At 44.8% G+C, this 16,002-nt stretch overlaps 1 protein-coding gene across 2 annotated transcripts in view; it reads left to right on the forward strand.

The window, feature by feature from the left end:
• The first annotated feature begins 8,417 nt into the window (after nt 1-8,417).
• Nucleotides 8,418-16,002, forward strand: part of LOC143986532 (C-type lectin domain family 4 member K-like) — a 52,156-nt gene continuing 44,571 nt past the window's right edge. The window contains exons 1-5 of one of the 2 annotated variants that reach the window (XM_077484891.1): nt 8,418-8,872; nt 8,944-9,034; nt 11,029-11,142; nt 15,612-15,707; nt 15,789-15,845. In XM_077484891.1, the coding sequence (XP_077341017.1) occupies nt 8,947-9,034; nt 11,029-11,142; nt 15,612-15,707; nt 15,789-15,845 (355 nt within the window). In that variant the 5' untranslated portion in view covers nt 8,418-8,872; nt 8,944-8,946. The remainder of the gene's footprint in view (nt 8,873-8,943; nt 9,035-11,028; nt 11,143-15,611; nt 15,708-15,788; nt 15,846-16,002) is intronic. The other variant, XM_077484892.1, reaches the window with a different exon arrangement.

Raw genomic sequence — 16,002 nt, forward strand, 5'->3', positions numbered from 1 at the left:
TTTTATTCTATAAATTTTTACACATTTTTATACATTTTTATCTTCCATAAACGAAATTCAGTAGTATAAGTTCCCTTTTTTTTTTTTTCATTTTTATATATTTTATTTTATAAATTCTTACACATTTTTATACATTTTTATCTTCCATAAACGAAATTCAGTAGTATAAGTTCCACAGTGATTCTTCCCTCCAATTTTTTTTTTTTTTTTCATTTTTATATATTTTATTTTACACATTTTTACACATTTTTTATACATTTTTATCTATTTAATGTAATTTTATGTGGTGTACATCATTGTAAGTGCCCCTTCCACCCCACTTTTAGTGTTGTAATATAAATAAAATATATATATATTTTTTTTCATTTTTATATATTTTATTTTACACATTTTTACACATTTTTATAAATTTTTATCTTCCATAAACGAAATACAGTAGTATAAGTTCCACAGTGATTCTTCCCTCCTATTTTTTTTTTTTTCATTTTTATATATTTTATTTTATACATTTTTACACATTTTTATCTTCCATAAACGAAATTCAGTAGTATAAGTTCCACTGTGATTCTTCCCTCCTATTTTTTTTTCATTTTTATATATTTTATTTTATAAATTTTTACACATTTTTATACATTTTTATCTTCCATAAACGAAATTCAGTAGCATAAGTTCCACAGTGATTCTTCCCTCCTATTTTTTTTTTAATGTTTATATTTTATTTTACACATTTTTACACATTTTTTATACATTTTTATCTATTTAATGTAATTTTATGTGGTGTACATCATTGTAAGTGCCCCTTCCACCCCACTTTTAGTGTTGTAATATAAATAAAATATAATTTTTATTCTTTTTTATATAGGGTATGAGGTTGCCGGTAAAAAAAAGTACTTAATGGATTATTAAATGTATGTTTATGTGCTGCATTGGCCACTTAAAGAGTATTTATAACCCACAAAATGGCAGCGCTCGTTTTTTTTTTTGGCGACATAGAAGTAAATAGTCGTCTCTATGGTGGGAGATGACGTCGTTTCCTGTGACGCGATTGTAAGCCTCATGGGATTAGATAGTGTCGGACATTCGGGTTTCAGCGGCGCACGGTGTGCGTGTATAGCGCACGCGCGCGCCGCCGCGGGCTCTTCTTGAATATGGAGGCCGCATAGTCCTCTACTGAAAGAAAAAATGGGCGACCGAACAAAATATAAATTTAAAGACTATATATACCCATGCAGCGTGCCTTTCCGGCAACCCCCTGATGAAGTCATGTGGTGTGACGTCACGCGTAGGGACGGGAAGGACGCTTACTGTGGATGTACACAAGCGGGAAAGTGTTGGTTCGTTCGAATAAGGGCTTTTTTAAAATTGATTGCTGTGTGAGTAGTACCCCGTGTGTTAATATTTAATAAATCTGATACATTTAATTACTACACTATGGTACCCCCTCTTTATTCATTTATTGGGTCCAACGTGCATGTTCCAGCTGCCTCTGCAGGGTGTTTACTATTTACTACTGCACTTTATTAATATATATTTTTTGAGGTGCGGATCTTCAAATAGTTATTGTTTTATTTCCTTTTTTTCTTTTTTTAATTTTTAATTTTTTTTTTCAGCCCCCGGACCATTTTGCTGGCCAAAGACCAGAGCGTTTTTTGCGATTCGGCGCTGCGTCGCTTTAACTGACAATTGCGCCGGTCGTGGCGACGTGGCTCCCAAACAAAATCGATGTCCTTTTTTTTTTCCCCACAAATAGAGCTTTCTTTTGGTGGTATTTGATCACCCCTGCGGTTTTTATTTTTTGCGCTATAAACAAAAGTAGAGCGACGATTTTGAAAAAAAAAAAAAAAAAGCATTATTTTTTACTTTTTGTTATAATAAATATCCCCCAAAAATATATAAAAAAACGTTTTTTTTTCCTCAGTTTAGGCCGATACGTATTCTTCTACATATTTTTGGTAAAAAAAAAAATCGCAATAAGCGATTATTAATTGGTTTGCGCAAAAGTTATAGCGTTTACAAAATAGGGGATAGTTTTATGGCATTTTTATTAATAATTTTTTTTTTACTAGTAATAGCGGCGATCAGCGATTTTTTTTTATTGTGACTGCGACATTGCGGCGGACACATCGGACATTTTTGACACATTTTTGGGACCATTGTCATTTATACAGCAATCAGTGCTATATAAATGCAGTGATTCCTGTGTAAATGACACTGGCAGTGAAGGGGTTAACCAGTGGGTGGCAGTGTAGTGGTTAAGTGTTCCTAGGGGTGTGTTACTAACTGTGGGGGGGTTGGGCTTTCATTTAGTGAACACTGATCTCTGCTCCAATCACATGGAGCAGAGATCAGCGTCACTTGTTGCTAGGCAGAACGGGGAGATGCTGTTTACAACGGCATCTCTCCGTTCAGCCGCCCCGTGAGACGATCGCGGGTATGCCCGCGGCGATCAAGTCCGTGGGACCCCGTGACCGGACTCACGGGGGGTTCCCGAATGGCACGCTCGCGATGGCAGGGCGGCAAATGAAAAGGCACGTACATGTACGCCCATTTGCCTGCCCGTGCCATTCTGCCGACGTACATCGGCGTGCGCCGGTTCGGGAACCGGTTAATACCTCTGTAGTGTGTTTACTTATTTGCACATTTCTGCTGTGATACCATGTGATTGGAGCAGAGATCAGTGTTCACTAAATGAAATCCCAGCCCCCCCAACAGTTAGTAACACACCCCTAGGAACACTTAACCCCTACACTGCCACCCACTGGTTAACCCCTTCACTGCCAGTGTCATTTACACAGGAATCACTGCATTTATATAGCACTGATTGCTGTATAAATGACAATGGTCCCAAAAATGTGTCAAAAATGTCCGATGTGTCCACCACAATGTCGCAGTCACAATAAAAATCACTGATCACCGCCATTACTAGTAAAAAAAAAATATTAATGAAAATGCCATAAAACTATCCCCTATTTTGTAAACGCTATAACTTTTGCGCAAACCAATCAATAATCGCTTATTGCGATTTTTTTTTAACCAAAAATATGTAGAAGAATACGTATCGGCCTAAACTGAGGGAAAAAATGTTTTTTTATATATTTTTGGGGGATATTTATTATAACAAAAAGTAAAAAATAATGCATTTTTTTCAAAATTGTCGCTCTATTTTTGTTTATAGCGCAAAAAATAAAAACCAAAGAGGTGATCAAATACCACCAAAAGAAAGCTCTATTTGTGGGAAAAAAAGGACATCAATTTTGTTTGGGAGCCACGTCGCATGACCGCGCAATTGTCAGTTAAAGCGACGCAGCGCCGAATCGCAAAAAGTGGTCTGGTCTTTGGCCAGCAAAATGGCCCGGTCTGTACGTGGTTAATGAATAAAAAATAAAAAATACACATTATACATACCCCAATTATTTTGTATAATGTGAAAGATGATGTTACGCCGAGTAAATAGATACCCAACATGTCACGCTTTAAAACTGCGCGCATACCAAACTACGGTACAAACAAAAACCTCCAGTGGTGACGCTTTAACATTTTCTACAGGTTACAAGTTTAGAGTTACGGAAGAATTCTAGCATTAGAATTATTGCTCGGACGTTCATGGCGATTCCTCACACGTATGTGTTCAACATTGCACATGCGCATGCGGGGACTGGGGTGCTTTAAATGTGTTTTTTTATTATTATAATATTTTTTTAATTTTTACACTGTCCCCTTAAAAAAAATGTATCACTTTTATTGCTAAAGAATTGCTAAGGAATGTAAACATCCCTTGCAATAACAATACAGCATGCCAGGTCCTCTTTATGGAGAGATCTGGGGTCTAAAAGACCCTAAATCTCTCCTCTACATATAAAAGCCAAAGATAAAAAAAAGAAGAAAATCTTTTGCTTTAAGAAAAAACAAAAACATGTTTATATGGCTTGAGAAACGGAAGTTACATCATGACCTCGCTCTGGTCCTCCAAGGGCATAAAGATGAGCGGCGGCCATCTTGCCATCACTTATCTCTATGGCAAGACACTGGTTCGGTTCAGTGATCGGTAACGTAAGCCCGGGAACCACCATCCCTCCTGCCGCTTCTAAAAGTGATCCAGTGTGCGAATCCACCACAGGGATCACTTTTATCTGAAAGGCCGTGGATGCCATAACCGGGGGGGGTTATGGCATCCAGCTGCAACCAGCTCCCCGATATTTAACATCAAAGTCATGACAAACTTGTCTTTAAGAAATGTGAAAAGGAACCTTTGCGCTTACCCCAGAGATAACAAAAACTGTGCTATGTGTAATAAATACAAGAGATGCAAGAAAAGATGGGGAAGCTCTGCAGAGACGTTTCTGGATCAAATTGGTCTGCATGGCTGTCATCCCAGAAGGAAGCCTCTTCTAAAGATGATGCACAAGAAAGACCACAAACAGTTTGCTGAAGACAAGCAGACTAAGGAGATGGATTACTGGAACCATGTCCTGTGCTCTGATGAGACCAAGATAAAGGTATTTGGTGTCAGATGGTGACAAGCGTGTGTGGGGGCAACCAGGTGAGGAGGACAAAGACAAGTGTGTCTTGTCTACAGTCAGGCATGGTGGTGGGGGTGTCATGGTCTGGGGCTGCATGAGTGATGCCGGCACTGGGGGGCTACAGATCATTGAGGGGACCATGAATGCCAACATGTACTGTGACATACTGAAGCAGAGCATGATCCCCTCCCTTCAGAGACTGGACCGCAGGGCAGTATTCCAACATGATAACCACCCCAAACACCTCCAACACCACCACTGCCTTGCTAAAGAAGCTGAGGGTAAAGGTGATGGACTGGCCAAGCATGTCTCCAGACCTAAACCCTATTGATCATCTGTGGGGGATCCTCAGAGGGAAGGTGGAGGAGTGCAAGGTCTCCAACATCCACCAGCTCTGTGATGTCATCATGGAGGAGGGGAAGAGGACTCCAGTGGTGACCTGTGAAGCTCTGGTGACCTCCATGCCCAAGAGGGTGAAGGCAGTGCTGGAAATTAATTGACAATTTGGGCCCAATTTGGAGATTTTCACTTAGGGGTGTACTGACTTTTGTTGCCAGCGGTTTAGACATTAATGGCTGTGTGTTGAGTTATTTTGAGAGGACAGGAAATTTACACTGTTATACAAGCTGTACACTCACTACTTTACATTGTAGACAAGTGTCATTTCTTCAGTGTTGTCACATGAAAAGAGAGAAGAAATGTCACTGAGGGGGTGTACTTACTTTTGTGAGATACTGTACTTTCCTCAATCGGAGGCTAGAATAGAACACACAAATGTATACCTGTAGAGGGAATTTTGAAGGCAACTATACAGCTGAATGAAGGTAAAATCACTTTATTATTATTATTATTATTATTATTTGAAAAGATTCAGGACATTTCTTTGAGTAAAACGCTATCAAAAAGTAGTTGAAGGTATACAAAGGTGATAAAAGCAATGTACATACAGTAGGTGACGTTACATAGTTACATATCCATCAAAGCGGTATTCCCAATTGCTGGTATTCAAAAGCCCACCACAATCATAAGGCCAAAACAGTAGCCAACTTGTTTCGAGCGTCTTCAAAACCATTTCTTCTTCAGGGGGTATACTACCATTCTGTAGAATACTAAATTTGCCATACAACTGTACCCATAAAGCCGCGTACACACGTAGCGGTATGTCCGATGTACTTAATCTGGCGGACTTCCCGCCAGACTGTACGTCGGACTTTCCGAACGGGCTACTTGCCCAAACACACGGCACTTTTTGAGCGGACTAATACGGCGTACTAAGTCCGCCGTACTATCCGCCCTACTTTTGAAATGAACGGACTCGCCCACACACGCGGAGGAAAGTCCGCTCATTTCGAGCGGGTCTCCAGGTAGGCGGGGCCCACGAAGGAGACGTCGCTGGAACCTCCGCCTGGTATGGACTTAAAGGGCAACCCCAACGCCGAAAAAAATAGGCATGGGGGTCCCCCCAAAGTCCACAACAGACTCTTGTCCGAGCACGCTACCTGGCCGGCCAGGAAAGAGGGTGGGGACGAGCGAGCGCCCCCCTCCTGAGCCGTACCAGGCCACGTGCCCTCAACATGGGGGGTGCTTTGGGGAAGGGGGGGCCCCCCACCCCAAAGCACCTTGTCCCCATGTTGATGAGGACAAGGGCCTCTTCCCGACAACCCTGGCCGTTGGTTGTCGGGGTCTGCGGGCGGGGGGCTTATCGGAATCCGGGAGCCCCCTTTAATAAGGGGGCCCCCGGATACCGGCCCCCCACCCTATGTGAATGAGTATGGAGTACAATGTACCCCTACCCATTCACCTGTAAAATAAAAGTACAAAAAAAACACAACACACGAGATAAAATACTTTATTGCACAGCTCCGGGGGTCTTCCGTCTTCGGGGGTCTTCTCGCCGGACTCCTCCGCTATCTTCTTGTATCTCTTTTGCTAGCGGAGGAGTCCGGCTTTCTTCCTCGCCGCCACCCTCTTCTTCCGACTTCGGGGGTCTTGTCCCCCTCTTCGGTTCTTCTGCCGGGCCACCGCGCCTTCTTATAGCTCTTTTACAGGCGGTGGCCCGGTCACACGCGGACTTTCATTTCAAAAGTAGGGCGGATAGTATGGCGGACTTAGTACGCTGTATTAGTCCGCTCAAAAAGTGGTGTGTGTGGTCAAGTCCGTCCATTCGAAAGTATGACGGACTGTCCGTCGGATTGTATGACGGACTAAGTAGGCCATACAGTCCGCTCGTGTGTACGCGGCTTAACATGTGGAAAAAAAATAAATAAATAAAATACTGCACTAAATCGCAAGTAAACAAAATTAAAATAATATACAGCAGCTGCATACGAATGTGACAAAACTCATAAATGTCATAAAGAAAGAAAATGTAGCACTAAAAAGTGAAATCAAATAGTGTGAAAACACAAATAAAAGAGTCCACAAAAAGTCTCTCCTAAACAGCGATGGGCCACCAGGGCTCAGAAAACAATCCTGGAGAAAGGGAATGAGTGGTCAGCTTCTGCTAGATGGAATAACGACATCCACAACAATCGAGGAGGATGAAATACTCTTACCAGAGTTGGTGGACCTGTATGTCAGCGACACCAGATCTTAAAGGCATGGAGCGATAAGCGCTTGGAAGGGACGAGCTGTATAGGATCTCTTGCCGTCATAGGTCACCTGGACAGTCCACAGCTCAGGCTCCCGGTAACTTGAGATGTATGTTTCTCCGGCCACTCGAAAAAGCCCAGAGGGCAAGCAGCATATAAAAAACATAAAAAAAACAAACTCCCAATGGTGTAATTCTGAGAGTACAAAATGGCCTTTTATTTGCAAAAAATGCCAAATATACAAATAGTAATAAAATTAAAATAAAAGTAGTGATCACATAAATTTAAAAGCAATGTGGGAAGTGTACAAAGCAGCCCTACGCGTTTCGTCCGAAGTGTACTTCAACTGGGGCATCAAAAAAAAAAAAAAAAGGATACACTTACATAACCACTTCCCCCCGAATGGACATCATATGACATCCTGGACTGTAAGTGGAGATATCGGGATATCGGGGTGATGGGTGCAGCTACAGGCATACTGCCCATGTCTCGGGGTCACTTGGTGCTAGGAACCCCACAACTTGGTCACGTGGCAGGTTACATGGCACTCGTGGCCGGTCACGTGGCAATCATGGCAGGTGTTGTGGCACTTGTGGCAGGTGTGGTGGCAAGTGGACAATACACAACCCTTTAGTTGATGATGTCATTGCATTCTTCCGAGGTTGAGAAGTAAAGAATCAGGATCTCATTGGTGATTAATATGTTGTTCCTTTCTTCCAAGGCTGAGGAGTAAATAACCAGGAGGATACTACAGGTGAGGAAATCATTTCATTCTTCTGAGGCAGAGTGAAAAATCAGGATCCTACAGGTGATGATATCAGTTTATTCCTCCGAAGCTGAGAAGTAAGGAACCAGCTTCCTACTGGTGATGACCAAGACCCCTGGCTGGAGACATGGTGGTTATGGAGCCCCAGCTAGGGGGCACCACATGTGTCTGTGGTACCTTTATGATATACTGTATAGTTGTTGAGCTGGTGGTGTGTGAGGTCTCTCATCACCCATAATTCACTGCTTTTTGGATCACGTATAAGATCAGCCCGCACCCCTTACATTACGAGGCACCGGATCTTTTCCCAGCACAGCAGGTGGTTGCAGGGAATGGTCATTATTCATTCTGAAAGAGGATTGTAATTCTGAATATTACTGTTGGGATATGTGAAGTGATTTCTGGAAAGTTCTGAGGAATTATCTCAAAACTTCTCCTTTCTCATTGGGGTGATGAAATAAAGAGTTGCATGGGGGTGACAGGAAGTATGGGAGAAGAAAATAATATAAAAGGAGGAACTTCCAAACCACAGAGCTCTAAACCACTAAGAGACACTGAGAGAACAATACTGAGACTACAACACCGAGACTACAACACTGAGACTACAACGCCGAGACTACAACACCAAGACTACAACACCGAGACTGCAACACTGAGACTACAACGCCGAGACTGCAACGCCGAGACTACAACACCAAGACGACAACACCGAGACTACAACACCAAGACTACAACACCAAGACTACAACGCCGAGACTACAACACTGAGACTACAACGCCGAGACTACAACACCGAGACTACAACACCAAGACTACAACACCGAGACTACAACACCGAGACTGCAACACCGAGACTGCAACACCGAGACTGCAACACTGAGACTGCAACACTGAGACTGCAACACCGAGACTGCAACACCGAGACTACAAAACCAAGACTACAACACCTAGACTGCAACACCAAGACTACAACACCAATACCACTAGACCACAAGGTGAGACAGAGGAATGATATGTCTGTCCTGTTTTCTATGAATCTGTCTGTCTATAATGGAGTTTTCTACAGGACATGACAGTGCGGTATAAGGACCTAGAGCTTCTTCAGGAAGACCCAACACTCAGTGAGAGTCCCATGGGAACCTATTCAACTTACCGAGGTACGAATCACCATACATAACTGCACTCTCCATACATACAGAATAAGAACAGATGCTGAGAATTACACCCAACATAGTAATGGCGTCCCTTTTGTAAAATTATAATCAGAATTGGTGCCGCGCTCCTAAAAAAACAGTACTGCTGTCTCTTTAAATCTGCATTAAGGTCATACAGTTAAACAATGTCTCAATATATTGATTATAAATCAAAATAACTTGATGTGAACGGTAACCATTCAGTCCTTTAAAATGTCCTCAAGTGTATAGCTGCTTGCATACACTTCCACTTTCATCAATGTCAATACATTATGGAGATATCCAAAAGTGCATCTCCTTCAGTGGTGTCCACCTCTATGTGCTCCATAGAGTGGTGTCCTCACCTGGGGGATAAGACCAACCAATGCACTATATCCTTCTCTGGGGGTCTGAGATGATGTACTTTCTCCCTTATAGTTACCTCTGGGTTCAAATCCTTCTCTCCTTGTAGTTATCTCCTCTCATCTCCTCTCATCCAAATCACAAAAAGAGAAAGCTGGACATAGTGCTTATCCTTTTCAAAAATAAATATATTTTTTATTGAATACTTCCATATTTAAAACGTTGTACCAGAGGGACATCCGCCTGAGGAAGCCACGTGTCCCTGTGGCACTACGCGTAGGGGAGGGCCCTTACGCATTGCGCCACAGGGACATGTGGCTTCCTCAGTCATATGTCCCTGTGATGCAACGTTTTAACTATAGAAGTATTCAATAAAAAAATTGTTCTTTTTGAAAAGGATAATCACTACGTCCATCTTTCTCTTTTTTTGTGATTTGGATGGGAGGAGATAACTACAAGGAGAGGAGGATTTGATGAACCTAGAGGTAACTATAAGGGAGAAATTACATCATCTCAGATCCCCAGAGGGAAATAGTGCATATAGACCATTAGTTGGCCTTATCCCCTAGGTGAGGGCACATCGGGTGAGGGGGATAATTACCACAATTTCCAGTGTACAGTTACAGAGGAGGTCTAGCACTAGAATTATTGCTCTCACTCTAATGTTCGTGGCGATACCTCACATGTGTGGTTTGAACGTTGTTTACATATGCGGATGCGACCTTACGTATGCGTTCGCTTCTGTGTAAGGGTACACAAGGATGGGAGCACTTTGAACTTTTTTGTTTTTATTGTTTTATTTCATTTACATTTTTAATTTTTACACTTTCCCTTTAAAAAAAAAAAAAAATTTGATCACTTTTATACCTATTACAATAATAGTAATAGTAATAGGGCATGACAGGTCCTCTTTATGGAGAGATCTGGAGGGGTCTATAAGGTCCCACGTCTCTCCTCTATGCTGGAAATCAGATCAGAAAAAAAAAAAACGATCTTAGGGTCTCCAGTCGAACATACAGTGCCAGACGTGACGTCATAATGTCGCGCCAAGCCCCTGAGAGTCATAGAGATAACCGGGGGGACCATCTGGTCCTCGGTCAGCTCTGCGGTAAACTTCATATGGTAAACTTCAGACGTTCCCTCCCGCCAGCCTGTAAAAACAATCAAGAGGCTGAACTGCCCCTGGGGTTGTTCTTATGGTGCAGGGAATAGCTGGCTGAAAAAAGAAGGTATCTGAATGATGCCTGCAGCTTCACCCGTCATCCCGATATCTCCACTGAAAGCCCAGGATGTCACATGACGTACCGTGGTATGGAAGTGTTAAGGACTGAATGATCGCTGTTCACATCCAATTGTTTTGATTTATAATTAATATTAATTGTGTGAGCTTAATGCAGATTTAAAGAGACAGTAACACTCTTTTTTTTAGGAGCGCATTTCCGATTATTTCACATTGGTAGATGTTTATAAGAGTGTGTAGGTGTGAGCGATCCACATAGAAATAGACAATTTGGTAGATTGAATACACTGATTACAACATAGCAGTGCACAAGAAGACATATTGTTCTCATCCTTTTTGTTCCTAGAATGGGATTCAATGCAATTCTCTCTTTCAGGAATCACCATGAACAGGTGGATCCCCCAACCCTCCTCCGGCCTGATCTGCTCTCTGTTAGCACTTTGCACTGGTCTCCTCTTCATCATCATCATCCTCATCGTCACCATCACACGTGAGTTCAGTCTCACTGTCCTTCCACACAAACACCTCACATTCCATCCACACTTATCACAAATAACTCACCCACTATCCACACTTCATCATCTGAAAGCTCCACTACCACCATGTTTACTAAATTCTCTGCCAGATAACTCTCCATTGTCCACACTACATTCTCTGGAAGATTTCCCCCCCCCCCCCCACTGTCCACACTACATTCTCTGGAAGATCTCCTCCCCCCACCATCCACACTACATTCTCTGGAAGATCTCCTCCCCCCACCATCCACACTACATTCTCTGGAAGATCTCCTCCCCCCACCATCCACACTACATTCTCTGGAAGATCTCCCCCCACTGTCCACACTACATTCTCTGGAAGATCTCCCCCCACTGTCCACACTACATTCTCTGGAAGATCTCCCTCCACTGTCCACACTACATTCTCTGGAAGATCTCCCCCCACTGTCCACACTACATTCTCTGGAAGATCTCCCCCCACCATCCACACTACATTCTCTGGAAGATCTCCCCCACTGTCCACACTACATTCTCTGGAAGATCTCCCCCCACTGTCCACACTACATTCTCTGGAAGATCTCCCCCCACCATCCACACTACATTCTCTGGAAGATCTCCCCCCACCATCCACACTACATTCTCTGGAAGATCCCCCCACTGTCCACACTACATTCTCTGGAAGATCTCCCCCCACCATCCACACTACATTCTCTGGAAGATCTCCCCCCACTGTCCACACTACATTCTCTGGAAGATCTCCCTCCACCATCCACACTACATTCTCTGGAAGATCTCCCCCCACCATCCACACTACATTCTCTGGAAGATCTCCCCCCACCATCCACACTACATTCTCTGGAAGATCTCCCCCCACTGTCCACACTACATTCTCTGGAAGATCTCCCCCCACTGTCCACACTACATTCTCTGGAAGATCTCCCCCCACTGTCCACACTACATTCTCTGGAAGATCTCCCCCCACTGTCCACACTACATTCTCTGGAAGATCTCCCCCCACCATCCACACTACATTCTCTGGAAGATCTCCCCCCACCATCCACACTACATTCTCTGGAAGATCTCCCTTCACTATCCACACTACATTCTCTGGAAGATCTCCCCCCACCATCCACACTACATTCTCTGGAAGATCTCCCCCCACTGTCCACACTACATTCTCTGGAAGATCTCCCCCCACTGTCCACACTACATTCTCTGGAAGATCCCCCCTACTGTCCACACTACATTCTCTGGAAGATCTCCCCCCACTGTCCACACTACATTCTCTGGAAGATCTCCCCCCACCATCCACACTACATTCTCTGGAAGATCTCCCCCCACCATCCACACTACATTCTCTGGAAGATCTCCCCCCACTGTCCACACTACATTCTCTGGAAGATCTCCCCCCACCATCCACACTACATTCTCTGGAAGATCTCCCCCCACTGTCCACACTACATTCTCTGGAAGATCCCCCCTACTGTCCACACTACATTCTCTGGAAGATCTCCCCCCACTGTCCACACTACATTCTCTGGAAGATCTCCCCCCACCATCCACACTACATTCTCTGGAAGATCTCCCCCCACCATCCACACTACATTCTCTGGAAGATCTCCCCCCACTGTCCACACTACATTCTCTGGAAGATCTCCCCCCACCATCCACACTACATTCTCTGGAAGATCTCCCCCCACTGTCCACACTACATTCTCTGGAAGATCTCCCCCCACCATCCACACTACATTCTCTGGAAGATCTCCCCCCACTGTCCACACTACATTCTCTGGAAGATCTCCCCCCACCATCCACACTACATTCTCTGGAAGATCTCCCTTCACTATCCACACTACATTCTCTGGAAGATCTCCCCCCACCATCCACACTACATTCTCTGGAAGATCTCCCCCCACTGTCCACACTACATTCTCTGGAAGATCTCCCCCCACTGTCCACACTACATTCTCTGGAAGATCCCCCCTACTGTCCACACTACATTCTCTGGAAGATCTCCCCCCACTGTCCACACTACATTCTCTGGAAGATCTCCCCCCACCATCCACACTACATTCTCTGGAAGATCTCCCCCCACCATCCACACTACATTCTCTGGAAGATCTCCCCCCACCATCCACACTACATTCTCTGGAAGATCTCCCCCCACTGTCCACACTACATTCTCTGGAAGATCTCCCCCCACCATCCACACTACATTCTCTGGAAGATCCCCCCTACTGTCCACACTACATTCTCTGGAAGATCTCCCCCCACTGTCCACACTACATTCTCTGGAAGATCTCCCCCCACCATCCACACTACATTCTCTGGAAGATCTCCCCCACTGTCCACACTACATTCTCTGGAAGATCTCCCCCCACCATCCACACTACATTCTCTGGAAGATCTCCCCCCACTATTCACACTACATTCTCTGGAAGATCTCCCCCCACTGTCCACACTACATTCTCTGGAAGATCTCCCCCACTGTCCACACTACATTCTCTGGAAGATCTCCCCCACCATCCACACTACATTCTCTGGAAGATTCCCCCCACTGTCCACACTACATTCTCTGGAAGATCTCCCCCCACTGTCCACACTACATTCTCTGGAAGATCTCCCCCCACTGTCCACACTACATTCTCTGGAAGATCTCCCCCCACTGTCCACACTACATTCTCTGGAAGATCTCCCCCCACCATCCACACTACATTCTCTGGAAGATCTCCCCCCACTGTCCACACTACATTCTCTGGAAGATCTCCCCCCACTGTCCACACTACATTCTCTGGAAGATCTCCCCCCACCATCCACACTACATTCTCTGGAAGATCTCCCCCCACTGTCCACACTACATTCTCTGGAAGATCTCCCCCCACCATCCACACTACATTCTCTGGAAGATCTCCCCTACTGTCCACACTACATTCTCTGGAAGATCTCCCCCCACTGTCCACACTACATTCTCTGGAAGATCTCCCCCCACTGTCCACACTACATTCTCTGGAAGATCTCCCCCCACCATCCACACTACATTCTCTGGAAGATCTCCCCCCACTGTCCACACTACATTCTCTGGAAGATCTCCCCCACTGTCCACACTACATTCTCTGGAAGATCTCCCCCCACCATCCACACTACATTCTCTGGAAGATCTCCCCCACTGTCCACACTACATTCTCTGGAAGATCCCCCCCACTGTCCACACTACATTCTCTGGAAGATCTCCCCCCACTGTCCACACTACATTCTCTGGAAGATCTCCCCCCACTGTCCACACTACATTCTCTGGAAGATCTCCCCCCACCATCCACACTACATTCTCTGGAAGATCTCCCCCTACTGTCCACACTACATTCTCTGGAAGATCTCCCCCCACCATCCACACTACATTCTCTGGAAGATCTCCCCCACTGTCCACACTACATTCTCTGGAAGATCCCCCCCCCCCACTGTCCACACTACATTCTCTGTAAGATCCCCCCCACTGTCCACACTACATTCTCTGGAAGATCTCCCCCCACCATCCACACTACATTCTCTGGAAGATCTCCCCCCACTGTCCACACTACATTCTCTGGAAGATCTCCCCCCACTGTCCACACTACATTCTCTGGAAGATCTCCCCCCACTGTCCACACTACATTCTCTGGAATTCCATTTCCCCCCACTGTTCACACTACATTCTATCACATTCCATCCATTCATCACAAGTAACTCACCCATTGTCCACACTCCATGCTCTGAAAGTTCTGCCACCACCATGTTCACTACATTTTCCGGCTGATCCCCCCCCCCCCACCATCCACACTACGATCTATGAGAGATCTCCCCCCACCATCCACACTACGATCTATGAGAGATCTCCCCCCACCATCCACACTACGATCTATGAGAGATCTCCCCCCACCATCCACACTACGATCTATGAGAGATCTCCCCCCACCATCCACACTACGATCTATGAGAGATCTCCCCCCACCATCCACACTACGATCTATGAGAGATCTCCCCCCACCATCCACACTACGATCTATGAGAGATCTCCCCCCACCATCCACACTACGATCTATGAGAGATCGCCCCCCACCATCCACACTACGATCTATGAGAGCTCTCCCCCCCACCATCCACACTACGATCTATGACAGATCTCCCCCCACTCTCCACTCTTCATTCTCCAGTTCTAGTGAGATGACACAGGGGACCATACTACATCCTAATAATATGTCTACCACTAAAACATTGTCTGATTGGCAGTAATACTTACCAGTATATTATATTTCACTTGTAGAAAATCATTCAATGTAAATGAACCCAAGCATGAACAGGAGCATGGGATGAAATCTGCCAGTAGAGGGACATCTAGGTAGTTGAGTGATATTGGGAAATCCAGGGCAGGTTCTGGGTCATCCTCACGCATTGGTTGGGATAAATTCTGGTTCTTTGTCTCCGGCAGGTCAGGGGGTGGATCAGACAGAACAGAACATGGAGGTGAAGCTGAGGAATCTGAGTCTAGGAGTGGACTCCAGAGTGGAGAAACTGTCCCAGGATGGTAAGATGGACCTCAGAAGGTAGATACTATGTGATGGGGGGGGTCTGGTCTCCTCACCTTATCAATGTTCTTCTCCTCTAGATTCCAGGATGATGGAGAAACTGACTGACATTGGGACCTACATTAAGGACATGAGAGGTGAGTTGGGGCAGGACTGACGAGGAAAGTACAAAGATCTAAACGCCAACAAACATATTAAAAACAAAGTTTGCTGGTAAATTCTGGACATTGTTCTTCTGTACCTCAATCATTTGAATAATCAATAAATGAGAAGAAACAAAAACAAAGTTCATAC

Source organism: Lithobates pipiens, unplaced genomic scaffold (assembly GCF_037356315.1).
Source record: "Lithobates pipiens isolate NorthernLeopardFrog02 unplaced genomic scaffold, aLitPip1_a1.2 Scaffold_167, whole genome shotgun sequence".
NCBI classification, from domain to species: domain Eukaryota; kingdom Metazoa; phylum Chordata; class Amphibia; order Anura; family Ranidae; genus Lithobates; species Lithobates pipiens.